Source organism: Botrytis sinoallii, assembly GCF_014898435.1.
Source record: "Botrytis sinoallii strain Bc 23 chromosome Unknown BSIN_002, whole genome shotgun sequence".
NCBI classification, from domain to species: domain Eukaryota; kingdom Fungi; phylum Ascomycota; class Leotiomycetes; order Helotiales; family Sclerotiniaceae; genus Botrytis; species Botrytis sinoallii.
Window position 1 is genome coordinate 1,864,775 of NW_024066029.1, and position 27,321 is coordinate 1,892,095.

The 27,321-nt window shown below is 41.9% G+C and overlaps 10 protein-coding genes across 10 annotated transcripts; 4 read left to right on the top strand and 6 right to left on the bottom strand.

Annotated features, from left to right (window-relative positions):
* Positions 1-1,987: 1,987 nt before the first annotated feature.
* EAF02_001611 (uncharacterized protein) lies at positions 1,988-2,908 on the top strand (the record flags this gene model as incomplete). Its single annotated transcript, XM_038897659.1, has 1 exon — positions 1,988-2,908. The coding sequence occupies one exon, from the start codon at positions 1,988-1,990 to the stop codon at positions 2,906-2,908; it is 921 nt and encodes a 306-aa protein (XP_038762634.1).
* A 962-nt stretch (positions 2,909-3,870) lies between these two features.
* EAF02_001612 (uncharacterized protein) lies at positions 3,871-5,689 on the bottom strand (the record flags this gene model as incomplete). Its single annotated transcript, XM_038897660.1, has 3 exons — positions 3,871-4,804; positions 4,863-5,335; positions 5,393-5,689. 3 exons carry the CDS (start codon positions 5,687-5,689, stop codon positions 3,871-3,873), a joined length of 1,704 nt encoding a protein of 567 aa, XP_038762635.1.
* A 396-nt stretch (positions 5,690-6,085) lies between these two features.
* Positions 6,086-6,644, bottom strand: EAF02_001613 (uncharacterized protein; the record flags this gene model as incomplete). The annotated part of the gene is made up of 2 exons (XM_038897661.1): positions 6,086-6,269; positions 6,349-6,644. The coding sequence occupies 2 exons, from the start codon at positions 6,642-6,644 to the stop codon at positions 6,086-6,088; spliced, it is 480 nt and encodes a 159-aa protein (XP_038762636.1).
* Positions 6,645-7,630: 986 nt separating this feature from the next.
* EAF02_001614 (uncharacterized protein) lies at positions 7,631-8,528 on the bottom strand (the record flags this gene model as incomplete). Its single annotated transcript, XM_038897662.1, has 4 exons — positions 7,631-7,635; positions 7,695-7,828; positions 8,264-8,312; positions 8,402-8,528. The coding sequence occupies 4 exons, from the start codon at positions 8,526-8,528 to the stop codon at positions 7,631-7,633; spliced, it is 315 nt and encodes a 104-aa protein (XP_038762637.1).
* Positions 8,529-10,462: 1,934 nt separating this feature from the next.
* EAF02_001615 (uncharacterized protein) lies at positions 10,463-11,772 on the top strand (the record flags this gene model as incomplete). Its single annotated transcript, XM_038897663.1, has 3 exons — positions 10,463-10,527; positions 10,603-10,682; positions 10,739-11,772. The coding sequence occupies 3 exons, from the start codon at positions 10,463-10,465 to the stop codon at positions 11,770-11,772; spliced, it is 1,179 nt and encodes a 392-aa protein (XP_038762638.1).
* Positions 11,773-13,239: 1,467 nt separating this feature from the next.
* EAF02_001616 (uncharacterized protein) lies at positions 13,240-14,291 on the bottom strand (the record flags this gene model as incomplete). Its single annotated transcript, XM_038897664.1, has 3 exons — positions 13,240-13,457; positions 13,520-13,906; positions 14,270-14,291. The coding sequence occupies 3 exons, from the start codon at positions 14,289-14,291 to the stop codon at positions 13,240-13,242; spliced, it is 627 nt and encodes a 208-aa protein (XP_038762639.1).
* An 868-nt stretch (positions 14,292-15,159) lies between these two features.
* EAF02_001617 (uncharacterized protein) lies at positions 15,160-15,959 on the top strand (the record flags this gene model as incomplete). The annotated part of the gene is made up of 2 exons (XM_038897665.1): positions 15,160-15,207; positions 15,321-15,959. 2 exons carry the CDS (start codon positions 15,160-15,162, stop codon positions 15,957-15,959), a joined length of 687 nt encoding a protein of 228 aa, XP_038762640.1.
* Positions 15,960-16,972: 1,013 nt separating this feature from the next.
* Positions 16,973-19,132, bottom strand: EAF02_001618 (uncharacterized protein; the record flags this gene model as incomplete). Its single annotated transcript, XM_038897666.1, has 3 exons — positions 16,973-17,498; positions 17,617-17,900; positions 17,978-19,132. 3 exons carry the CDS (start codon positions 19,130-19,132, stop codon positions 16,973-16,975), a joined length of 1,965 nt encoding a protein of 654 aa, XP_038762641.1.
* A 1,328-nt stretch (positions 19,133-20,460) lies between these two features.
* On the top strand, positions 20,461-22,523 carry EAF02_001619 (uncharacterized protein; the record flags this gene model as incomplete). Its single annotated transcript, XM_038897667.1, has 3 exons — positions 20,461-20,539; positions 20,600-22,132; positions 22,186-22,523. 3 exons carry the CDS (start codon positions 20,461-20,463, stop codon positions 22,521-22,523), a joined length of 1,950 nt encoding a protein of 649 aa, XP_038762642.1.
* Positions 22,524-24,483: 1,960 nt separating this feature from the next.
* Positions 24,484-26,834, bottom strand: EAF02_001620 (uncharacterized protein; the record flags this gene model as incomplete). The annotated part of the gene is made up of 8 exons (XM_038897668.1): positions 24,484-24,586; positions 24,649-24,785; positions 24,874-25,151; positions 25,200-25,353; positions 25,406-25,930; positions 25,981-26,239; positions 26,291-26,531; positions 26,594-26,834. 8 exons carry the CDS (start codon positions 26,832-26,834, stop codon positions 24,484-24,486), a joined length of 1,938 nt encoding a protein of 645 aa, XP_038762643.1.
* Between the last annotated feature and the right edge of the window lie 487 nt (positions 26,835-27,321).

Consider the following 27,321-nt stretch of genomic DNA (forward strand, 5'->3'; position numbering starts at 1 on the left):
TAATCCTCCATTTCATACGCATTATAAAAAGCTTAAAAATACACAACAAAAATTGCAAAAGATATTGCAACTGCCGTGAATCGAACACGAACCTCCACCTTGGAAGGGTGGAATCCTAACCATTGGACCACAGAAGCTAGGTAGCTTGTTAAGCTATTTGCTTAATTTGCTGGCAGAGATTCCTTAATCTAATTAGACATAGCTATAATTTAACCTTCGATGATTGGATCATATAAACCATTGTGGTTCCTATTGTATCAATTTGTGGGGCTGAAATGGGGGGGGGGGGGTGGAGCTCGGCCCTCCATGATCGATAATATTGTATTTTGCGCGTTTATTTCATACGCTAGATAACTCAGGACAACGACATAGCTCCAATATATGCATTTCATTTTCATTTATATGACAGAAGCCAATACAAATCAAACACTTACTACGATACAATGAAGCTCAAGCTATGAAGCTTTCGTCCTTTGGTCTGCATAAGTTCGGTTTGAATTTAGTGTTCGACTTTGGTAACCTTAGGGTAACCATACCTTCCTCTCTAAATCAAATGCTCACGTCATACCACGAAATCGCAGAAAGATACCATATTGACATATCATGATTTGACATAGATAACACCACAAGCAAAAGGATACAAATTCTATTTTAGTTATTGCAAATCTCGATATGTCAAAAAGTTAGACATCGACGACGTTGAAGCTATAATATTCCAAGTGGGGTACACGCATCCTTCGTTTTGCCTTCAAGTGTTAACACATATCTGTCCATTTACCAAGTCTCGGCTTTTGTATTCAAGAAACAATGCATATTGATTGGTCAATGACGTTGCGAAATCGTTTTAAAGCTTCGTAGTTCGAAGTAGCGCGATAAAGTTCCCCGCTAAGCTTTTCCTTCGGCGACAACGGTTGAGTCTAGAGTCGTCTAAATCTGGAAGGCATCGTCAATTCTTGATAATTTACTTCAATTCTTCTAGATTCATAGCCAATTTTGATTTCTCATGTCTGGTTTCCCTCAAAAGCTATTGAGACTTAATGTACTACACAATTTTGCCTCGAAAAGCTCCGTCCTCTCCCGATGAAATTCACCATCATCTGACTCCAAGCCGCCGAGCTACTGAATAATTTGTCGGAGAAGAGTACTACTATTGAATTATGACATTTAACGTTAAACACTTCTATCTACTACGTTAGTTGGTAGGAACCGTTGAATACCAAGAGGAGCGACACCTTCTAGCTCATCTCGTCGTCGACCAAATTATACTTTACTATGTGGCTTCCAAGGTCTCTCCTATCAGAGCTCCACCGTTATATGAAGTTTCAATTCTAGACTCACTGGTCTCGATACAAAATTGGTCACTTTACCACTTTATGATTTCAGATCTAGTTTGATGTTCAAATGTCATGATGTAATAAAACTTCGCCTTTCCTTATATGACTGAAGTGCAAATCTAACGCCGTCATCGAGGGCTATGATTGCTGGATATGGTTTCCTAGTTTGACAATTTTTTGTCAGTAGCTTCGAGGTATCACTAGCTCCAAAAGAGCTGAAATACTATAAAATCCATGTCTCTCCCACATTTCTCTGAGTCTCTTCTTTCTCCTTTGATATCAGTTCTTCGTGCACACCGAATTCTATCTTCTTCGACAATCTTTTGCTCAGAGCTTTCAAACGCCCTTCGCATCAACCTGAGTAACAGTGAACAACATATTAATCTAATACCTTCGCTTCTACTCACACACTTAATACTTCTTAATTACACTCGTTACTTTTTACACACATACACACATAATTAAAATATCATATCATTATCACTCTAGGATCTGACAATATACTCATTTACCTTTAATTCTAATTATACATTCTAATTCAACTTCATCCTACTTTTCACTCTACATTCCTTAACACATTACATTTACCTTCAAATCTACAATCTATACTGTAACTTTCATTTCTGATCACATCTGTTTTATTCCGACTCAAAATGGCATTTGGAAGAAGAAGGACTATAGATGATTATTTCATGTACGAATTTCCCCCCGACGACCATCTCTTTCAGCGCAACGCCTATGCTCAGAGAGCCGCAGCATCCAGTTCGTTGTCGGCTCCCAACTCATCCTCAGGCAGAATCGTGCCAATATTTCCGAACGAAATTGTTGAGTTATGTAAACAGGATAAAGCTGTCGACTTTGAGGCTTCGGTTTTCAAAATGACCTTGCAGGACAAGATAAATGAAAGTCAAGGACCAGAGGTCGGTCAATCGAATGAAGTCGCCGCGTCCAAGTTACCAGATTGGGAGAGAAAATCTTTAGAAGAGGAGACGATGAGAAGATATGTTCTCAAGGAAAAAATGGCACTTGAAAGGGAGATTACTGAGTTGAGGAAGAGAAACGAAGAGCTTGAGAATCAAGTTAGTATAATGGACGACGAGAAATTGGAAAAGAGATTGAGATGGGTGGCCCGAGAAGAAGAAACAGTTGATCAAGACACAAAGAAATCGATTCAGAGGATTCTTAAGGCGAGTCTAAAGATGCGAGAGCTGAGAGAGAAGGGTGCTTTACAAGAAGCAGAATCAGCATATTTGTTGAGAAGAGAAGAGGAGATGCGCAAAAGAGAGAGGGAGATGCGCGAAAGAGAAGAGCAGTTTTTCCAAGAAGAAAAGCATGCCCTCGAAAAAGAAGAGCAGATGTTTCGAAGAGAAGAGCAGGTCCTCGAAAAAGAAGAGCAGATGTTCCGAAGAGAAGAGCAGGTCCTCGAAAAAGAGGGAGAGATGGTACGAGCTCAAAGACAATTGCACAAAAAGGCGACCAGTTTGGCCGCGAGAGAACAATTTATAAATCGTTTCTCTAGCGAGAATAGAAGCCAAGCAGAAGGAGAAGGATCCGGAACAAGATACAGATTGTGAAGTTGGAAGAGATCGAGAATCTTTCAGTTCCCAGAGCGCATGCATCAGATGAGAGACAAGAGATGATTCATGCGCAAAACAACAGAAGATGAACCACACATGTTTTTTGTTTGAGGGAACAAGATCAATCTCCCGCCGATTGGAAATCAATTGTTGAATCAGCACCACCCGCCATCCTCTACCACCACCTAGCAGTCCCTTCGCTACCACAGAAAGCGGAAATGGAAACACGAGACCCAATAAATCCGCGCCGAACAGGTTTCCCGAATGGCTTGATTAAGCACTAGAAGTCTGTGTTTACAGCCTGATTTGACACCTTCTTGGCGAACGGAATCATAAAGCAGCAAAAAAAAAGGATGAAAAGGATGAAAGTGACAGCAAAAAAAGTATGAAAAGGACAACCAAAAAAAAAGGGATGAAAATGATGAAAAACAAAAAAAGGAAGAAAATCAATTAGAAAAAAAAGTAGAAAATAGAAAAACCCCCCAAAACAAGGAACGTAAAGCTCTAACCCAAACACTCTTTCCCGTTTCTTGAATTCAGTGACTTCTCCTCGTGTACATAGTGTTTGAGAAATTTGTTGGGTCATGCTTGTGCGCTTTCCTGTTTTATTATAATTAGGTACATAGGTAAGTGGTGGTGAAGTGTATGTATGATCATCTTTTTCGCGAGGAACGAGGAGATGAGCGGCATATTGGTGATATCTACGGTCACTACCTACCTACCTATCTGCATGTTCGTCTTTTCAATGAGGTATGGATTTAATGAAGATAGTGAATTTTCGTATGGATATTGGGACGTTTTTAGGTAATGGGGTTGGAAAAGTAAGGAAATTATCTTGTAGATTTGATTTAGGTGTCGGATTTTTGTTCTTCGATTAATCTAGATTGTTCGTCTAACTATCTCTATCCCTCCACATTCTTTCCCCTTTCCCTCAACCCTCGACCCTCGACCCTCAACCCTCAACCTCCAAACCCCCTCAACGCCTCCCCAATAACCCCCACCATCTCCAAAACCTTCTCATCCTCCAACCTCCTCCCCACACACTGCAACACCACGGGCGTCCCATGATAAAACTCCTCCTCATAATCCTTCTGCAACAACTCATCTTTCCTATTCAACCCCCTCCACTCCCCCCCTCTCTTCCCATCCACCTCCTTATCCGCAAACGTCACCGGAAACGTACACGCCGGATAATCCAACAAATTCCACACCCCCGTATAATTCACACAGAAAATCTCCGTTTGCGTAACCCCCAGTCTGGGGGCCGTCCAAGGACTCGCAGGCATAACAATCGCATCCATGACTCCCTTTCCATCCGCTCCTGTACGAGTCCATCGATCCAGATATGCTTTTTGAAAAGCATTTCTACGCGTAATCATTTCTCGTAACTTTGTAGGTCCCAACGTTCCATGTTCGCCCTGATCATAGGCAAATTCATAGTTTTTCATACTTTCAAAGACCGGCTCGTCGTGTTTGCGCGTCAGTTCGAGGATAGCGGCGCCGCCGAGGGTGTAGAAGGAATTATTCATTTCTTTTGCCATTTCGGGATGATCTAGAGGTTCCCATTCGAAGACTTCGTGGCCGGCTGCTTCGAGGGCTTTTTTTGTGAGTGCCAAACCGCGGGCGATGGGTGGATGAACGCTAATTTCCCCATCGTTGTCGGAGATGATTCCAATGCGGAGTTTGCGGCCGGGAGGTTGGATGGTGTTTTCTCGCCAGGGAATCGGGAGACATTTGGGATCGTATAGCCAGGGTGAGAGAGAGGTGGATAGAACGGCTTTACAGTATAGTTGAAGGGTTGAGAGGGATTTAGACATGGGGCCGTTATTTGAGTAGATGAAATCTTGTCCCGATATACCCGATTTAGTACCATAGATGGGAAATCTTCCGAAACTGTTGATGTATTGTCAATATTTTCTGTCTGTTTTGAAGGGAAATTATGTATACATACGTGGGTTTCAATCCAAAAAGACCATTAAAAGCACTTGGAATCCGAATGCTCCCTCCAATATCCGTTCCGATTCCCAACGGACTACCTCTCATAGCCAAAAGTGCACCTTCACCTCCTGAACTTCCTCCCGAAGTGGTGCCTGTATGATATGCACCATTCGTTTCACCCCATACATTCGAAATTGTCTCCATCATCATCATTGCAACCGGGACTGCCGTCTTGACATAAAAAACGGCTCCAAGTTTAGCTAACAAAGATACTAAAACAGTTTCATCTTCTGGGTTGGTGGGAACATTGGCATAACATGCCATACCAATCGAAGATGGATGGGGTGGTGTTATGAAGCAATCTTTGAGAGATATTGGAAGGCCATGGAGCGGACCTATTACATCACCATTTTTGGCGAGATAATCATCCAAAAATTCGGCTCGTTTGATCGCTTCGGGAATGAGAATTTCCGTTAAACAATTAGTCTGTGATCATGGTCAGTAGGCGTCTTTGTTTGTTTTCGGAGGTATGAGATAACCAACCAATTGATGCGCAGCAACAGCAGCTTTAGAAAACGCCTTGGTAACATCTACCGATGTCCATATCCTCTCTCTAATTTTTTGAAGTATATCTTCCGCACTTGTTTCAATAATTTCTAATTCCTTAGGGGTGAAATGACCAGATGATCTTGGAACATCGGTAACGTTTTGTGGAAGATTCTCCAAGACTTCCCCAGGAAGAAGATATTCTTTAGGTAAAGCATCAGCTCGACGTTTTTGAGCAATTGTGGCTATTTCCTTATAGTGTTGATCTGTTGATAGATGTTGAATATCGCCCATTGTTGTGGTAAGAGGCAAAAGAGTAGTAGTTGTTTATTTTAGATTCTAAAGAGTATTTCAGGAAAGAGAATAATTAAAGAAGAGGAGAAGTTAAAAGGATCTGATACATTAGGAATAGAAGTTCTTGGTCATTAATCGATAGCAATGAATTACATATCTTATCTTCTTGAGTTGCCGGCACGTTCTTGATACCCCGCCGGCGCTCGAGAAGTGGGGTTTCCCGATCTCGGCAAAAAGTCCTGACGACTGATGCCAATTGTAAGATCTTCAAAATTAAAGATGTAACACGAAGGAATAGGTAAATGACACTCATAAAATGCTTTTTTTGTTTTAATCTTTAAAGTTGGTGATAGGAAATAATGTTTATTGTCGTAATTCCTGCAAAATATAAAAACCTCAACCCGCAAACGCCACCGCCCGCTTCGAAGTAATTCCTGCAGCCTTGGTATTCACATTCAAAACTCCCACATTTGATATCAACAGATTAACATCTGTATCACTTGCCGCCGTCCCTGAAGTAACCAGTGCTATTTGTTGACCTGCAGTTTCGCATGCGTGAGTCGTGACTTTATTCGTTACACTATACTGACGTTAAAATCATGTTTTTTCACAACTCCTCCTCAATCCATCCAGAAGGATGATGCGAAATTTAAACCTACAAAGCAATAGCTCCCGCACTCCCAGTTCCATCATTGAGATTGGCCTTTGAAGCTGTGTTGTTCGCTCGGCCAGCATCCGTACAAGCGCTGATAGCAGCAGTCTCAGCAGCGGTCAATGAAGCGGTATTTGCACCGCCAGTGCCAAGTTTAGTGATAGCTGCCATAGCATCGGCCGGTATGGTGAGAGAGGATGGAGCTGTTACGCCTGCGAGAACGGTGGCGACATTCGTAGTGCTGAGAACGGAAGCGGATGCCATGCCGAGAATGGCGAGAAGTAGAATAGCTGATGTCTTCATAACTGTAGAAGGTAATATATCGTAGAATGTATGTAATACGCACCCAATTAAATTTGCAAAACAACAAGAATTACGAAATGAAAATTGAAATTCAAATCTACAAATTCGAAGTCGACCAGCGCTCAGAAAATGAATTAAAAGATGAAGCTTACAGTATAAGTTCCGCCGAAATCATCTCAACTTATAGAGATGAACACAATGCGACATCAGACGAGAAGGCGGTTACTCTTACCTGTAATTTTGTGAAACACGGAGGACTTCGCCTAATGACACATCCGTGGTGTCTTGATCTGAAGCGAAGGAGGTGGTGACATTTACTTCGTCTGAACTTCCAGATGGTAGGGATGGTGGGTGAGGATAATCATGAAGTGAAACGGCTCGACAGCATTATTGCCTAGGGTGATTGATTTCCCAGATGTAACATGAAGTTGAACGATGTCTACCTAGGTACTTTCTTGATAGTCCCTAATTAGTAGGTAGGTAGGTATTGCAACATGGAAAGAAAATGAGGTCAATCAATCGGATCACATGTCAAAAGATATGCCGTGTAAAGTGCATTTTGGTAGAATGTAATGAATTTTTAATTTTGATTGAAAGAAGCTATACATCCTCCAGTCAGTCCTCAACCTAGTGAGAAGTAGAAAATAAAATAAATGGTGACCCGAATGAAATAAGCCAAGTGGGAATGCATTTGTTTCCATCATCTAAACCTACGTTCCTTTGAAGAAGAGGAGGTAGGAGTTATGTGAGGAAGTAAAGATTTGATCTGCCATCATCTATAGACGTGTGAACCCAGGGTGTATTAGGGAAAACCGCATATGCTCAAATGGGGTGCACAAAGACACGCGTATTAAAAGTATTCATGAAAAGATAGTAGGTCGAACAATTCATTTCCTATCGACTCCATATTCCCACATCTATATTTTCTCATCCCGAGTATTCGCCAACGCCATCGTAGCCATTAGACCGATTTGAGAGGAGACGCATTATGCTGAAAGGATAAGGGTTAGTAAAGAATGTCGACAAGACCGAGAGTAATCGAATACTAACTATCCAAGTAATCGGCTGCCATCAACAACTCAAGGCACAACTCTGCGGGAATTTCCATGTCTGGCACATTCTCCGAGTTGCGATACTTGTAGTTGTAGTAAAAGTATTCGGCGACTCTCTCAAGGACGACACCACTATTTCAAAGTTGTGGTTAGTATATTGAATAGTATTTTATAGCAATGCCATGTTAGACAAGATGATGTTGCCATTGAGGGTTGGCTAATGATATAATGCCATCCATCTAAGGTCTACTCGTAGATGGTCGATGGTGGATGGATGAGGAAAGAAGTAAAGCTATGGAGGTTGAAGAGAAAAAAATCTAGCAGAAATTTAAGTAGGCTTAAAAGCGGGTCTCAGATCAAGTGTAAGAAACGACCATTCAGTCCGCGGCAATCCCAAAGTGGAATAGAGGGTCTGTATCGAAATAGCTTCTATCATCACCGACGCCTTTTTATTCTTTGCTGGGTGATGTAAAGGATGCAGAGTATTGTCGTGTTTGCGTTTATCGAGGAATTGGGGAATCGTATGGTATGTGGACTTGGATAATAAAAGGAAAAAGTTAGGCATACCTGATCTCTGAGAAACGGCAGACTCCTGTCTGAGACTCTTCCCAACCACCTGTAGATGAATGAGATAAGTATTGGTTCAAGTGTAATAATAACCAACTATGGACAAAGTTAGACTTCTTGAAGGAGGGGCAAACAAACTGGATGGATCCAACATCTTCTTAATCGCAACACTGGTACAAGCAGCTTCTCTCAAAACGACATACTCGAATCCATCGCAGGATACGAGTGTTACATATTTGCTTTGACCTGGTTGTGTTGTTGCCATGATTAGAGAGATTGAGGGTGATGAATGTTGTGTAGCAATTGGTGGGTTTCTTTGAAGTGGCGACGTGATATATTCCCAGGTTCTTTGAGGTTACCGTATTTGAATGTGAAGATTTTATTACTCTATCTGTACGAGTATACCTACCTAGCTGGCTATTCCAAGGTTAAGCGGGAAGGCGTCAGCCACGACAAGGCTGTGAATCTGCAACCAAAATGTCACCAGATTTTGAAAGGCTTATAATGATTGTTGTTGTTACCTAGGTATTGTTATTGTCGTTACTCTGATTGGTATTGTGTTTGCTTTTTTCCGTTTCGAACCTCACTCGCCTTTTCATGATGATTACCTACCTAGATAAGGTAAGGTAAGGCAAGAAGATCTCGACCACGCGACAACCTTCTAAATATGGGCTCGGCTACAACAAGGTTACTTTGTACTTAAAACTTTATATTCAGGTCAAGATCTGCTACATCCTACAAGTACAGCCTGCCTACTACCTACCTACTACCTACCTACTAGGTACAGACAGAGAGTCCAGACAGAGCCAATTCCGGGTTGCTAGATATACAGAGTCTAGACAGTGCTACTTCTACGTTACTTTCAACTTAGTAGATACCTACTTCAAAGTTCAAAAACGGGAGACAACTTGGTACGAAAACGCGAGTCCGAATCCGATATCAATTCATGATATGTGACGAGCAGGCCATCCATCTGATCCTTGTACTGGTTCAATTCGACATGCCTACCTAGCACCTAGGTAGTAGGTACAGATAAAACCTACGAACTACTCCAATTCCGCAGCAGTCTATGCATGCACTGCGAGATGAAGGTATATATTCTTGGGATACCATACCTAATGGCCAGGATTCCCACAATGGACAAGGTAGTATTCACCGACGAATTGGGAATTGAAGGCGAGTCAATTGCCCGATCCAAGTCCAAGGTTGTATAAACACGCGTATCCGGTCCAATCCAGTTACATGTTCACTCACTCCTCTTCAACAATCTCTTCCTGCTTTGGTTCGCGACTCACGAGTTAATCCGACAAACTCTAGGACAAGAAGTTCCCCCATTTTACCATGTGATTACCTAACCAACTCTACCTTAATCATCCAATAATGGAGTGGATAATGTTCAGTGCTCCGGATTGCCGAGGAAGCCTGGCAATCTCCTTGGGTTCCCGCTCATATTATTTCCCTATACGATGTACACACCGACACCATCAACACGGGCGAATTTGGACTCCTCAACATGAGACGCTTGTTGCTTGCAACAAACCTTTGATTCCTTTATTTGACTTTTCCATCGGTGTTGTGGAACATGTGCTGTACCTGATATACCGGTATTCCATAGTCCGTACACTCTCCGTACACTTTACATACATGTACTCTGTCCTGAGTCCTCTTTTCCCCCTTTTCAAGTTGCAAGGCACACGAGTAACCACTTATCATATGTAAGAACGTTGGGAAATCGCCATGGACTAGGTATAGTTCCTATAAAGTATGTATGTACTTACTTTGGTAGCATGTCCATTCAAACCCGGTGTCCACTCACTTCATCGGATGTACACAAGCGCAGCCCAAATAAGTCACAACAGGGAATTTTGGAAAATGAACATGTAGGTACATCGAATGGTTTGAAGGGGGTTGATATCTTATGGAAATTGATCCAATGGGCAACATTGCCATCAATGCCATGCATTTCTTTGATTTGCTTTAAGCATTATTTTAGAATCAGTCTAATCTATATTTTGACATAATTGTGGACGTCATAAACGCTACTATATCCCAGTCTTTGCTAACTTTCCTTAGGGCTCTATGGGCCGCGGTCTAAAGTACTTCCTTAATTGCATTTCTTTTTTTATTTTCATTTCAATCCCTATCTTCCCTTTTCATTCTCTATACATCTTCATTTTTGATACCTGCTTCCTAGTAATCATGGCGGGTGTCTTTGACGCCGTTGGGCGTTTTTTCCTTCACATATACAGAACTCTACTCAATAGGTAGGCGAATCAAATTCTGGGAAAACCTCTACTTTTCAGTATGATCTGACGAGAAAAATACTAACATGTGTGTAGACATTCATTTTTTGGTTTACTTAGACATATTTTAATCAACATGACTTTTATTCTCATATGGATAACTACTTTCAAAAATGGTAAATTCAGATTTACCCTCAATTGATACCTTTCCATGCTAATTCGATTCCCCAAGCATGGCGAATCGATTCCTCAATCCGGCCATTAATTGATGTTAACTACCTCGAAACATTGGATAGAAGAGTTTTTGGGTTTTCAATGTTCGGTCTTGCATCACAATTCACCTGTTCGGTTATTGGAATACTTTGGATGTATACACTCACACGAAAGAAGATATCGATAATCGCTGGACTACCTCCTCTTCTCCTCAATATCCTCTACGCACTTTCCCATAACCTCTCCGAACCCCTTGATGTTTTCGCTTGGCTATCATATGGTGTTATTCACTTCATCTCTCCCTTCTTGGCCGCATTTTGGCTTTGGCTATTTGCACCCCCTGGAGTTGTATCAACGTTCGCCTGGTCCTTTGGTATTCAAAACTGTCTAGGAATCATGACCCATCTATCCTTCCCCTCGGCTGCTCCTTGGTATGGCGACCAATACGGCTATCCTCTCCCACCTGGAAACTACAGTATGCCCGGTTCCGCCGCTGGCCTCGTGCGCGTCGACAAAGTTCTCGGAACCCACATCTACGCCAATGCATTCAAAGCCTCTCCCTTGGTTTTCGGCGCATTTCCTTCCCTACATGGAGCATTCAGCTGCTGCTGTTTCTTCTTTGTAGGCCGCTACTCCAGAAAAGGAACTTTTATACTCGGTTTTTACGTATTATGGCAATGGTTTGCGACAATGTATTTGCGTCACCATTGGCGGATTGATCTTTTGGGTGGACTCGCTTATAGTGCATTTGCATTTTCGCTTTTCTACCGCAGTTTGCAGAAAATCGACAGGGCGTATGCGACGGGAGTTAGTGGGGGAAATGGCTGGCAAAGACTTTGGGAGGGAACGAGGTTGCAGTATTGGTTTGATAGGAGACCCGCGCAGCAGGGTTATGAGGTGCTCTTGGAAGAACAGGAATACAATAAGGAAGCAAGGGGAGAGGATAGGGAAATCGACAGTCCGGTATCATCTCGAGAAGATTTGGAGGGTGCGTGGGTGAGGGACGAGGGGGTTACTTGGACGGTTAGAGATACGGAAAAGAGGTCGAGGTAGAGTGGGTGGGGTGATATCTGCAAGAGATAATCTTTCCGTGTAGGAGATTGCATGGAAAGAAGAATTGCAGAAGTACAACAGATGAAGGAGCAGCATTAATATGTGCATGCAGGGCGTTGGAAACTGGAATTGGCATTTAATACATAGGTACCTAACGGCTGTGCATGTAAATGATATGATCAGGAGTATATAAAACGAGCATCAGTAGGTATCAGATGAATATACGAGAGTACCGATAGGAGTATAAATACATAAAATAGGTATATAGAAATAAACTGGATAATAAATAAATATTACAACTGGTATTTCCTGAATCTACTCTATTTACACTTGTATTCTTACATCCCCTCCCTCACCCCAGATACTTGTCTACCTTCATAATAGATACCTACCTACCTACCTGCCTAGTAGGTAGTACATCCACATCTAGATATTACTCACATTTTTATATAGGTATCTAGATAAGTACTACCCATATTCATTATATCTTATCTACTATTCATTCCGAATATATATAACCTTACATGCCATATCATGATAGAATAGAAAAATATTTATAATTAATTTATCATTATCTCCCATCTCCCATCTCCCATCCCCCATCTCCCATCTCCCATCTCCCATCTCCCATCTCCCATCTCCCATCTCCCATCTCCCATCTCCCATCTCCCATCTCCCATCTCCCATCTCCCATCTCCCATCTCCCATCTCCCATCTCCCATCTCCCATCTCCCATCTCGTATCCCATATCCCATCTCGTATCCCATATCCCATCTCATTTTTCCATCTAAAACATCCATAGCATCTCATCTCATAACATAGCATCTACTCTCTCCATCCCATCTCCTCATACTATCCCCAAAGGTTAATACGCTCCTTCTCCTCCTTCTTCCCTCTCTCCCCCCCTCCTCACCCTTTTATTATCCCCCCTCAGAACAGTTAACTAGATAAGTAGCTCCTATCTATTAATACGGAGTGAATAAACACTAAGTATCCAATGCCTACCTAGTATTGACTACCTATCATGTAATAGTAAAGGAATGAATGCATATATGATTTGCATAAACAACAAGTATCAAGTCTACAAGAGATTCATAGGAACCTACAGTATTGGGTAGTCACTCCGAGTAAGGTCACGAATCCACAATCATCTCTTCACTTCACTTCACTTCACACGCAATTTTAATCAAGAAAAGATAAGTCGTTACTTTTATTTCATATTCATCCATTCTTTCCTTCAATGTGCGTCCATTTAGCAATTCGATAAAATTCCATCCCATAAACGAACCAAAGAATCCACTATGTGTATACCCTGACTCTCACCAAATAACTCTGATGAATCGAGCAAAAGATATCCATATAAGTCCTTTCGTATCATCTGAGAACTCCTAGTATAGTATCTCTGCTTTGTTGAAATGAAGTTGAATGAAATGAATGTCGAGAGTCATTTGTCATAAAGGGAATCATCTAAGCGACCTCGGTGATCTTAGCAGCTGGCGCTTCGGAGGCTTCCTCCTCTCCTTCAAGTGCTGGCATATCGTCGTCATCCTCATCATCATCGCCCTCATCATCATCGCCCATTCCACCCATTCCTGGCATGCCAGCTCCTCCGAGTTTCGAGAAATCAATACCACCGAAATCTCCACCGGCTCCTCCCATCATGTCTCCCATTCCTGGCATTCCACCTAAAGAATCATCTGTTAGTTTATTGTCCAGCCTTATGTTCAATCGAATGCAAAAAACTTACCCATGCCACCCATCTGGCTCAAATCCTCCTCAGGAGCCTCATCTTGCTCATCCTCATCAACCCACTTATCGAAATCGGTCTTCAAGTAATGAACCTTCTTGGAATCCTTCAATAATCTAGGCCAGAACTCCTCCTTCAATTCCTTCTTTCTCAAGACGAATTGAGTGTTTTTCTGGGTGTGATTGTACTTGGAAGCACTCTCATCGATCTCTTCGTAGAATTCCAAGGTAACTGCATATGCACGCTTGAGAGACTCGGAGTAGCCGGAGTATGTAAGAGATTGGGACTTGAGATCGATCTTTGGTTCCTTGACATCTGGAACGCTGATGGTTAAGTAGATGAAATTCTTTTCGGCTTCGGTCTTGTTGGATCTTTGAGCCCAGAGAACTATTTGTGAAATTGATTAGTGAGATATTCAGATATCGAGTATACATATGTGTATATATCTCGGTGTATGGGTGGTATCAAGTAAATAGCTCTGAGCAGTTACTGGCTCTTGCTTGTGAATTTTGAGGCTTCAGCCTGCAGTACCCCTCATTGAAAAAGTAAATGTGGGATGCAACAGATTGACCTCAAAAACATAGCTAGCCACATAAACCACCGAAGACTGAGATTCTTTGAAATGGCACAAACTCCAAGCAAAAGCTGAAGTGACAAGAAAGAACTGAGTTCTAGGTTGTGACAGTAGAGAAGCTCGATAACCTCTTTATCGCAACACTCGTAAGAAAGAAAAGAGCTAACAAAGCTTACCTTCAGGTGTTGATTCAGTCATTGTGATTGAAAGTCTTTTTGTATGAAAAATGAACTAGAAGATGTCGTTGATGCGAAAATTGAATTGGGGTATCAAGCAAAAGGTTTGTACAGAGTTGGTATTGTTGTTGTTGTAGAAGAGAGAAATTATTGAGGGGAGGTTAAAGAAAGGATTGGCGGACTTTCTATTTGTTACTTCTTGCTGTGTGCAGACAAACGAGGCTGGAGCCAGCTAGATGTATGGAACCTGCGAGAACATTGGGGAAAGTACAATTGGAATGGTAAGTGAGTGGTAGGTAGGGAGAGAGTAACAATAAGCATTCTTTGATTTACGGTACATTTACAAGACATGATGTAATTATAATTAATTTCCTATTATAGCCTTTTGCAAAGATATATGTCTTAATTTACTATTCTGTTCAATTTATTAATGGAAGTCTGTAAATAATTAAATCAAATAAGATAAATGAAGGGTTTTTCTTTCTTTTCTTCCTTCTTAATTATTAATGAGAACTTAACCCCACGTTGTAGTTGCGGCTCCTGTAGAAAAGTAGAAAAGCGTGAAAAGGCAACGTCACTAACCGCAGACATCTGATTGAGCTTGGACCTAAACCCCAAACTAATACTGTACTACTGGTATACTACCATGGACATGTATCAAACTACATCGTATCAATCACCATCACTTATCGGCACTCTTCCACTTATCACACTTATTACTACTCGTAGGTACCTACAATAATTGAACCTTCGACTCAGATTAGAACCATTTAATCTAATACGATCAAATTATCAAAGAAGCCGTCTTCAACCTTCAATTTCTCTCTTCAGTAACACGGCTACAAACCTCCAATCCATTCTGGTGGTAAATCGTATTCAAAACACCCATCATGGAATCCATAAGAGCCGTCTTCTTCAAACCCGATCCTCAAGTTCAAGTGCGTATATTCCCCATACCATACCATACCATACCATACCATATCAATACCATGCATACCCATTCTCATGTTTCTCTAATCCATCTATCTCCCCTCATCTAATCCTCCCTCAGGTCCGCAAATGTAACAATCTCATCCGCCAAAACACCCGCAAACTCGACCGAGACATCGCCGCTCTCAAAGCCGTCGAAAACAAAACCCGCAACCTAATCATCGCCGCCAACAAACGTGCCCAACGCAATCCCTCTCAAGCCAAACAAGCCGCCCAAGAAACTCGAATTTTCGCGCGCGAATTAATCCGCACCCGAAATACCTCCCGCAGACTCGTCACGTCGAAAGCGCAATTGCAGAGTGTGAATATGCAAGTTAATGAAGCGTTTGCGGTGAGGAAGATCGAGGGCAGTATTAAGGCGAGTGTGGGTATCATGAAGGATGTTAATAGTTTGGTGCGATTACCGGAGTTGATGGGGACGATGAGGGAACTGAGTCAGGAATTGGTAAAAGCGGGGATTATTGAGGAGATGGTTGGGGATATGATGCCTGATCAGTTGGAAGAGGAGGATGAAGAGGCGGAGGAAGAGGTTGATAAGGTACTTGGAGAGATATTGCAGGATAGAATGTCTAAAGTGGGAGCGACGCCAAATTTGCCGGCAGCGCCTGTACAAGAGGAAGTTGCTGCGGAAGAGGAAGACGAGGATGCCGAGGCTATGTTGAATCAAATGAGAGGAAGATTACAAGCTTTGAAGAGTTAGGTGAGGAAGACATAGAAACTGGGTTTTGTATACCTCATTTGGAGTCTGGCTGGAGTTCGGATTGGAGTTCTGGTTGGATTTGTATATGCTTAGAGGCATTTTTCCGCTGGTCTTAGCATGGATCACTACAGAAGGGTTGTTCAGAAATCCTTCCTGGTCTATTACGTTATGCATGTTTACAATACACTACATGACAATAGATATTTCTCCAAGATTTAATTCAAGATGAGTAGAGCGAAGAGGTTAAAGGTGGGTGGCATGACGTCGTCGATATTCATTTCTATTGCGATATTACATATCATATGGTTATACCCTTGAGGTGCGCAAGCAAGCAAGCAATCAATGAATACTAGATAAAATATGATTCCTATTCTTAAGCATACTATTTCCCTCGTAAAGTTATTACTCAAATCTCCCTAGCGATAATTCATTCCAAGATTAGAAGAAGATCAAGGGTAGAAGTAAACATGATATCCAGTATCCATTCATATCATCAACCCTATTATCGAATTCGGTCCATTCGTCATTCTCTTCGATTCCCATTGTCAATTCCATATCCAAGCCAAAGAAACAACAGAAGGAAAAATATATAACTCCAACTTTCCTTCCTCTCACATTCACGAATATCGAAATTCAAATCCAAATAGATAGGCCGTTATTTTCATCTCTTCTCAATCTTCTCGTCTCATATCATCTCGTCTTGTCAATATACCCCTGTGTCAACAGCTCGTCCTTTATCCTCCATTGGGTTGAGCTTTTCTTTCCTTGTGTCCACGCGTCGAAATACCAAATGCAAAGTAAGAGGAAAAGGTATCTGGGTAAGTCCCACTAGATAGTAGGAACTGACAGTCAATCAACCCCGAACAGAGGAGGATATAAGGTTATGGGAAGATCCATCCATAAAATGATAGATTCGCCAAGCAAACACTCCGAAGAAAAGCCTCGGAAAAGGAAAAGGAAAAGGGGGATAGAGCAGAAACTGCAAGGCAGTAAAAAAACCCTACGGACAACATCTAAAACCCCGGATGTACAGGTGCATCAAGTAATTGCAATTCCTCCAGATATCCCTGTTCCTCTTGCATATTCCTGATAAAGCCCTCCTCACCAGCCTCACCCCACCACCCTCTCTCAACAACCTCCTTTTTCCTCTGCCAAATCTCACTCGCTACGCCTTTAACCTGTCCAAATGCTCTTCCGGCACTAGGCCAGACTTGCCATAAAGTTTTCAGAGCCCCAGTATTCAATTTCAATTGTTGTTTCAAATCGTCATCATTGAGAGTAGGGTAGAGAACAGACCAACAAGAGAGATGGACTACAGAGGCAAGAGTTACGACGCAGGTGAAGAAATGTGTGTGGCGGATTAAGGGAACGGGGAGAGTAATGAGTTTGGAGATTGATTGGGCGGCAGTAACGGTTTTGGAGGCGTGGATGTTGTAGTTTGCACCAGGCATGATAGGGTGGTGAGGGGCACAGGAGGTTATGGGAGTAGTGATGCTACTATCTAATTCCGAGAGCTCACGGTGGAGAACGATAGTCGCGCTAACAGGATGAGAGTTAGTTCATGTGGGAAGAACCGAAGCGAAGTTGTGGAAAGGAAAGTGGTAAAAGGTTAGAGGCTAATAGGGTTTGCCGGAAGATAGATAAGTGGAAAACATACGCTTCTGTAATCATATTTGCTTGGAACAGCATCTCATCAAGCTTGCCATCACCACTGACGAGTTGTCTCTTGTTATCTGGTAGATGTAAACGAAAGTTTACAAGATACGCATCAAGACGATCGACGGCGGAACTGTCAGGATGCGGATTGATCATCTTTCCCGTCAATAGTCGACCTAAGTTTCGGATCGCAGAGATACGATATGTGAAAGAGGAGTAGCTGTAATCACGATGTTCAAAATCCTCATCGTCAAAGTCTGTAAGGAAATGAGGGGGTGGAATATTCTGATTTTTGTTAGCATGGTAATTTTGAAGGGTAGGTATGAAGGGAAATTCTCGGTTATCAATTAGGGAGAACTTACTCCATTAATATATTCGCTCTCTTCACATGGAAGTCCAACTTCTGCGGGTATGTCCTTCATGGGAAAGAAACTCTTTTGGTGAACGCCAGCAATCATCCCATCAACCACAAACATTTCCCACCAAGTACGACGCCAACTCTCTTCCAAACTAGACCAGCCATTTCCATGCATAGAAGCAAAATCTCTTTTGTTCATTCCCAATTGCAATGCCAACTCTTGAGCGTCAGTAAGGACTTCCAAGGCCTTCTCTTGATATGTGTAACCATCAAGTCCAATGCAAAGAATAAGCATTGCCTGAACCTTGAATGCATCCTTGGGACAATCTGGACGATAAATTGCTCGTTCAGCTTCTAGACATAGTGCCGTAGTAGGTGCTTGATCTATGAAGAATGACCCCACATATCTCATAGCAGCTTCTAAATGCTCCAGTTGTTTTTTCTCCTTGAGCAATCTAAGCAGATTATCTCTGGGGAGAAGGAATGGATGTGCGGGCCAAAAATGATAATAAAATGCTTCGATACATTTTTGTCGAAGGTCTAATCCGTTGTATTGAGGTTTATTGACGTCTAAAACCGTTTGATCTCTATTAATAACATAAGACGGAGGATTTGCCGGACCGAACGGTAGCGTCTGTAGTCTATTGTCGGGAGGTGTAGCTAATCCACTGGGAATGTTGACCGAATTACCGGTGGTATTGATGGTTGTAGATGATGTCCCTGGTCGAACTAATGGACAAGCTCTGGAATTGTTCGATTGAGTTGACGTCGATGCCGCCGTCTTGTTTTGAGCCCCATTACGTCTTGGACCCTTAAAGCCTCGACGACTTCTCACGTAGACACATTCATATTCATTAGTAGAGCATCTAGAACATGGACTAAAGCCATCGCATTTGAGGTGCTTGGAGCGACAAGCGACGCATGCTGACGGGACTGTAATCCGGTCCTTTTGATGGTCCGGAACGACTGCTAACTGTCTTTCGCCTTGTTTCTCAGGCACATGATCGGAAGTTGGTGATAGTGATGAAGCATTACTCGTCGAAGGCGTTTGGATGGGAGAAATGGAATCCATAGCTCTAGTGGTCAGATTTGATGTGGATGTGGATGAATTGCTCGCCGACCAAAACATATGAGGCACAGAAGTAGAGGTCTGCTGCATTGGAAAGTCAATACTGCAACCCTGGTACAAAACGTCGAATGATTGATGGATATTCTATCCTTGTACTACGATATTGGATAGGAAATGCTGACTACCGTAGTAAATGTGGTACCTAGCGAGGTCCCCGATGAGCCCGAATAGATTGAGTACAAGAAGGTTGGAGAAGTTTAGTACAAACACGTCAATGATATGCTGACCGCGATGTCGTTTGTGTTCAATTGGGTCCAAGTCAAATCTTTATAAAGGGTGGAGGGAGCCACGAGAATGAAATAATGTTGTGAACTTGTGTTGGAAGATGTTGAGAAGACGGACGGACAGCCTCAATATAACGATGGGGACCTATCACTCCTGGTGCGAACAAGTTGTTATTAAATGCATGCGGAGTGGTCCATCCGTTCAATCGATTTTCTATCTGACATACAGTTGTTTAATGCGTAGGTATGCGTAGTTGATGCGTATTTAATGCGTATCTCCTTTCATTTACTTTGGAGCACAAGAAGCAAAGAAATCCCATTGGAGCTGAGTCCCGAGAGTGGTTTAATTCACCATACACGTGACCTTGTTTCTTTTTACATCGATTGATTCGGATTTCCCCTTCATGATCCGCGATTGATACAAAATTTCCTCAGCTCTGCATTTCCTTGCATTCAATCTGCATATAAAAGGTTAAGATTATCTCACATGGGAAACTTCCCGCCATCTGCCATTTTTCAGCACACCATAGGAGAGAGACAAGAGAGGGCTGTGATGCAAAATCTGCCTTTTGACGCCTGCATAGTTGTGGAGAATAATATCAAAAGCGATTGGGTAGGGTATATGAGCATGGCCACAATGAGGCTGGCTCGTCGGTAGATGAATCTTTATCATTTTATGATACGATGGGATAATGTCTATCTGAATTACACTCAACGGTGTTGCAGTCACTAGTCGATCGTTTTGTCATTGGGTTTCTCTTCTTCATTGAGCTTGTGTATTTCCTTTACTATAGTTTCTGAAAAGCTTCAGTTTCACATACAACATCGAAGAAAGATTGTAAGCAATAAGAATTATTCGAGCGCCATCTGCGGATCCGCGGCCCTACCCCAGTTTTTCTTTTGCCAGGTTTTCTTTGCCCAGCAAATACCTGTGCAGAAGACAATTCAGCAACATCGTGTTTTGATGGGAGGGCTTCCACCGCAACTCATCCATACTTGCCGTTATTAGACGACCGGCCCTTTTGGTTCAATCGGTTCCATATTCTAGGCCACCCGTGCCGTGATTTGTTTTGACTCGCATACCTCGGTAGCACAATCAAATATCCCGACACACCATTTCACTTCTTTTGAAATATGGACCCAATCAGTGCTGTAGGTATAGCTCTCAGTGTAGCATCCTTGGCTGGTCAAGTGTTTACAGGATGCATTCAAGGTACATGATTCCCTTGATCTTTAGAATCAATTTATTGGATATTGATATCATTATTGTCAGGGATTCAATTCATTATCACAGCAAAGAATGTCCCTGAAGAGTCAAAATACTACAATTTGAGACTGCGGATGGAACAGCAAAGATTATTTGCATGGAGTGAAACTTCCGGTCTGCTAGACCTTGACAATCAAAAGGATCAAAAAATTCGCGAATCCAATACATTTGTCGTCCATCGAACCACCATCCTAGACCTTCTTGTTCAGATCCAATGCTTGTTCAAGGAATTCGAGAATGCCCAGAGGAAGAATAAGCACCTCAAGGTTATCCCTGACTTCGTGTCAGATGAGAATTCTATCGATGATCCAGCTAAAGATGCCTCCAGTGCTCATGTACCATTGTCCGAATCGAGAAGGAAATTTATAATGAAAGCTATGAAATCCCTCAAGACCAATGCCACGGATCAAATCACCGAGGGGGCGCGGCGTCTTTGGTGGACAGCCTTTGACAAGGAAGCATTTGAGATTCTTCTTCAACGTTTCTCCACTCTCAACGATAATATGACGGATATCCTTGATACCCGTTTGCAAACCGAGATCCATCGGACGACTCAAGATACGAACCGAGGTGTATTACAACTTCACAAAGATCTTTCTTCTCTATGCCAATTGGTCATGGCCCTGAATATCAAGCTGGATGCTCGAACATATCACACACCATCGATTCCTCATGATTATGCGGACGACAACAATTCGGGCTTAAAGCTCTTGTCCCAGCTTGCCAAATTCAAGGCATTTAATGAATCAATTAATCCCACGACTGGAAGTTTAACATGGGATGAGGCGACTGGAAATGCTCTTTCGTTGGGAAGACCAAACGATGAAAGGACGAGTCTCGAAATTGCTAAGTCTAGCATTCAACTTGCTCCTGAAGAGGATTCGATAGATGGAGATGCCATTAGATGCGAGGCTACATACTCCCACGATGGTATTGAAGAACCAGTATGGATTGAATGGAAAGAGTATGATTGTAGTCCGGGTGCTACCTCTCCTTCCCCCCTCATAGTAGACCGCGTTCAGAAACTTGCTGCACTCCTTCATCACGAGCCAAAACCAGAGGCTTTCCGAGTTCCTCATTGTCTTGGATATTTCGATAATCTTACCTCCGAGCCCACTTCTCCCTCTTCCGACTCCGAAGAAGATGAACCTCCCGAGGCACGTATTGGAATTGTCTTTCGGAAGCCACAATCAATTGAGACCTCCCCTACCTCTCTCATCCAATTATTCCCGAACTACCCCAAACCTCGAATCACTAATCGTATAAAATTAGCTCATGCCTTATCTAATTGCTTATTATATCTACATTCCGTGAACTGGCTTCACAAAGGGTTTCGATCGCATAACATAGTGTTTTTTCCAGTTACATCGAATGATGGTAAACGTCAAGTTGTGAACTGGGATCAAGTATATTTGAGTGGCTTTGATTTTGCTCGACCAGCTAGAAAGGATGAAACGACAGAGATACCAGGAGATGGTGAAGAGCACAATATGTATAGACACCCAAGTACTCAAAATATTGGATTTGGCCCGAGAGAAAGTGAGTTGTCTTTCCAGAAATACAATGGTCAATGATATTAATATTATTTATAGGCTACCGAAAAAGCTTCGATATATATAGTTTTGGTGTGGTATTAGTTGAATTATGTTTCTGGAAATCAATAACCGAGATCATGACTGAGATCAGTGGACGATCTTCAAAGAGAGCAAAGAATGTACAGGAGATTCTCATGGGTGAAGACATGCTGTCGAAAATAGGAGGTGAGATGGGTGAAATAGTGGAAGAGGTTGTAAAGAGATGTATAGTTGGTGGTAAAGAGTTAGGGATAGAAGATGGAGAAGATGAGATGGGTGATGAGAGAGTTGCCTCAAAACTCGGAATGAGATTTTTCGAAAATGTAGTCAAAAAGCTAGGCGATGTCAAAGTCTAAAACATGTACGTACCTTGAAGTATCAGTACATATGAAAAGTCTAAACTGAACCAAATGTCCCATAATCTCACTTTTCGGTTGAACCCTGAAACATTTCGAAACAGCACATGTTGTGCTCACAAGAACATTTTTAGATAATGCCACCGGCTGTAGATTCCATGTCCATACTTACATATATTGGGCAAATATATCTGCAACCCGACGATCTCAAGCACTGCCAATCCCCAGATTAGATTTCCTGATCACAAGATTAATCAAAAATTACCGTCATAGCCGCCATGCCCAGACCTCAAATGTCTCCCGTCTATTTCATAAATACTACGACTCTATAATACTACTAAAATATATGTATGTCAGCAGTGCCAATACGTTATACAACGTTTCGACCAACTTGAATATTGGACTCCAAGTTCCAACTTCAGACAGTGGCAAGAAAACTCGCAACGTTGACGGTAAAATGTAAGCGAAAGCGATATCACATTCATCCCGCACTTACCGTGAATATCGTTAAGTATGCATATTATATAACCTTATGCAATCACGGCTCATCATGAACACAAATCCATGAGTAGAATTGATCTCCGTAAATATACCCACGTATGCATGTAGTGCAGACCCAGAGTTCAACTCGCCTTCAAGCCATGAAGTGCACGAATTGACACAACATAATTATATGCAATTCCATCTTAACATAATCTCACATATATGTGATATGCGTAGTAAACACAACATGGGTGCCTCGAGAGTGAGTGCGTCCCTGGACTGGAAGCGTACAAAGTATAGACTGGGATCAAGTCGGGCGGTTGAGAGTCGTATGATTTGGCGTTGTACGGCATGAAGTATGTACTTGGATACGTATATGGGTTTCTCTTCAGATATCTGAATTTAGATATCTTTCTAACCGTATTTTAGCCAAAAGGTGGGTTTGCTGATTTACGAAAAGTTGTGTCATCAAAATCCTCAACAGTCATCGACAACTTCATCGCCGTCTTTATAATCCATCGTCTCACCGTCTAAACTCTTCTCCTATCTACCTTATCTACCCCATCCATAACACAAACACCCTCCCCATTCCTTCCGTACACCCCCGGAAGAAAATAAATCAACAGTACAACCCTATAGGCGCAGTCAAAAACGAGAGTCAAAACGAAATGCTCTGTCACTCTGTACTCGACCTGTATGGCTCGTGTGACTTGTGTAACATATACTCGAGCCGGCTGGATCCGGATAAAGTTTCTATATGCTGTGTTTAGATATATATTATGTATAAACTAATGTTTGAGGGTATATACGCAGCACGTATGAATAAATGAATGGATGTGGTAGTACCGTGGGGTGAGGTGATGAGGAGATGGCTTGCTTGGTGAGAGACGGGTGGAGAGATAAGATGATGTGATGAAGGCTCGAGCGTACTGTAACGTCTGGCTGAATGTTTGTGGATGGATGAGTGGATGATGAGGAATGTGTGTGTGAAGGGATGGATGACGATTATACTACGATATGTATGTAGTAAGTTCTAAAGTTGGTGAAAGTGAGATCATGATCAATGATCACTGATTAGACGTCTTTAGCCAGGCTTTGGGTATTGATAGCTTACTTTACAATGCTACAATATCACTATTTGATTTAATGAATGGAAAGGATTTTCTACAAGAGAGGAGAAATATATACAGTCTTGCTTCACACATCCAAAGTCCAGAAATATATACATAGCAAAATGAATACTAAACAAAACAAATCTCGAAAACTCATGGATAATCTATATGAACGATCCCTCACACTTATTAATGTACAACACTGTGTCCGCATAACATCTGATCACCACACTTCCCAAAGCTGCCACCACCCGTGCCGCGTTCTGGTGCTTCATTCCCAATCAAGTAACATCCAAGCCACTTTTACATCCCCAAATCCCAGAGTCTTTCCATTCTTGTCAATCCATTCACCAAACACTGATTTTTTATCGTCTAAAATACATAGCACCCAAGCCCAAAATCCTATATACAATAATAATTGCAATTAAAATACCTACCCATTCACCGGTCTTGCCGGTCTTATATCCACTGTGCTTCGTTAGTAAAATTCTAATGAAAATCTAGATTGTCAAGGAAGGAGAGAGACTTACTATTGATCTAAAACTCCTTTACCACTAATTTTACATTGAGGTGCGAGATCGGTGACGTACATGCATTGACAGGAAGTTCCGCAGGTATAGTCTCTTTCTGAAAATTCATTGACCATCATTCCTTGGAAAACGTACGTCTATTGGTATGCATTAGCATTACTGTTGTATCATGACCACGGGTGGTACAAAGTATCTCGATAAGAGATTAGAGAAAAGAGAACATACCTGATAATCAATGTAATGAAATACATATCTCCAAAATACGTTAAGAATTTGTGGAGGTACCAAGAAACCACCGACGCTCATCCACAGTCCATTCGCAAAAGCAGTAAGAGCAAGGGATATGACAAATGAAGGGAATAGAGAGGACACAAGAACGACAAGTGATTCGGCAGCGAGAAGATCCAGAAACAACCACATTATCCATGTGAAGAAGGCAGGAGCTGTAGGTCGGAAATTGTTGAGAAAATATGTTGTTACCGAAAAGAGAAATGATATCAAAACTGAACATAATGTTAGTTGAGCGCCAGAAAACACAATTATAAACATACATAGATAAGGTAGGCCAATAATGAAGTTCGAGAGTATGAATGCCGTAGGACCATAAAGACCATTTGCTCGCTCTTTGATAAATGTAGAACGATCTTCGAGAAAAGATGGAACATAAGCGACAGCCATAAAAGACATGAAAGCTGAGCCAAAGAACTAAGTTTCGTTAGTCATAAAAATGTATCCCTAGAATAAGTAGAGTACTCACAATAGCATTAATGAAAGGTTGAATTTCACTTTGATCTGTTTTAAGACGTAACCAAACCGTACCCATCATAATAGCAAGCCCCATATACATCGCAATACGAATACCATATGCGACCACATCTCGGTAACTCTTGATGAATGCTCTGTGTACCAATGTCATCAATATATTGAAAAATCCACCACGCGAGGAATTGGCCACGGGTAAAGGCTTGACATGTTGCAATGTATGCTGAATTTTATCATGCATTTGTCGAAAAGCGGACGAAACCAACCAAGATTGATAAATTTGTAATAGTGTTGCCTGTGACTGTGACTGATTGACTGCAAAGTCGGTATTCATAAGATCAAGGAGGTATTCCGAAGCATTCATGTGGAGTGGGATCGGATATCCTATAGATTCGAAATGTTGATTGACTTCTGAGACAGGACCAAAGTAATGCGATTTTCCTCCAGATAATAATAATAACTTATCGAATAATTGGAAAGTAGAGGTTGAAGGTTGGTGAATGCTTGCTATGACAATCAACTAAATAATTAAGTCAATATAAATCCTTAATAATAGTGGCAATAACTAACATTGTTTTGTTTTGCAACCTCTTTAACAAAAGACATCACTTCCCAACTTGCAGCAGAATCCAACCCAGATGTAGGTTCATCCAAGAAAAGAATTTTCGGTCCAGTGATGAGTTGACTGGCAACACTAACTCGTCGTTTTTGACCACCACTAATACCTTTCTGAATTGGTGTTCCAATAATGGTATGTGCCTGATTACGAAGACCGAATGAATTGATCAAGCCTCTGATCCGTCTCATTCGCTCACTTTTCGTCAATGAACTAGAGAAAAGTTAATTCGTAGAATTATAAACCAAAAGCTAAAGATCGTACCTTTTATGAGCAAGACGAGCCGCGAAATTCAATGTTTCTTGTACTGTCAAAGAGCCTATGAGAGCATCCTCTTGTTCAACATATGAACTCATATCTCGAAAAGCACTTTTAGACGGACTTGATCCGTTGACCAGTGTCTTTCCCGTCACAACCGCTTTCGCAGCTGCATTTCTATGAGCCAAAACATTCAACAGAGTAGTTTTTCCACAACCACTTGGTCCCATCAAAGCACATATCTCTCCTACAAATATATTAGTAATCTACCATTTCTCTGAGCTAACCACTCCAAATAGAACCACTGACCAGCTTCAACAACACCACTAACATCATCTAGAATTGCTTTTGATTCTTTTGTTTTATTGTCCTTCACAGTAACCGTCACATCCTTCCATGTAAAATTGCGAACGGTAGTGTTGTTTAGATGAGTATCATCAACGGCCGATAGTTCGACATCAGTCATGAATTGAGTACGATGTTCCATATCATAATCTTGCTCCGCCTTTCCTGAAGCTTGTGAAAGTGTGCTGCTGGTCGTGTCTGTCATAGTGTGATTCGACTCGAGCTCGAATTTGTCCAAGTGCCTGTGAAGAGGTATCCCGATTCCGAGTGATTCACAATTCTGGATCGTTGAATTCTGAAGTCCCCAAACCCTGGTTGAATGATCGTTCCGAGTCTTGATGAAACTTGGTTCTTCGAAATCTTGTCGATCTTGGAATGTTGGTAGTCGAGGGGAATCGAATGGAGAAGTAAAAGGATTCGTATCTCGGAATTGATTATTAAATTGACTCAGAGGAATGTTTGAAACTATGTTGTGAGACCTTTCCCCAACGTAGGGTGCACAGCTTTTATATTCCATATTTACCCTTCCGATACTGTCGGACAAGGATCATGTGACCGCACTAGCGCTTGCGCTAGTGCCTCGACACTACAGCATATACGTTTCGTAGCCCTTAGCTTTTAGAACCTCAAGCGATATTACAACAGTGAATCATAGTACTAATCGGGGGTTCTTATTTATTCACCCTCTTATC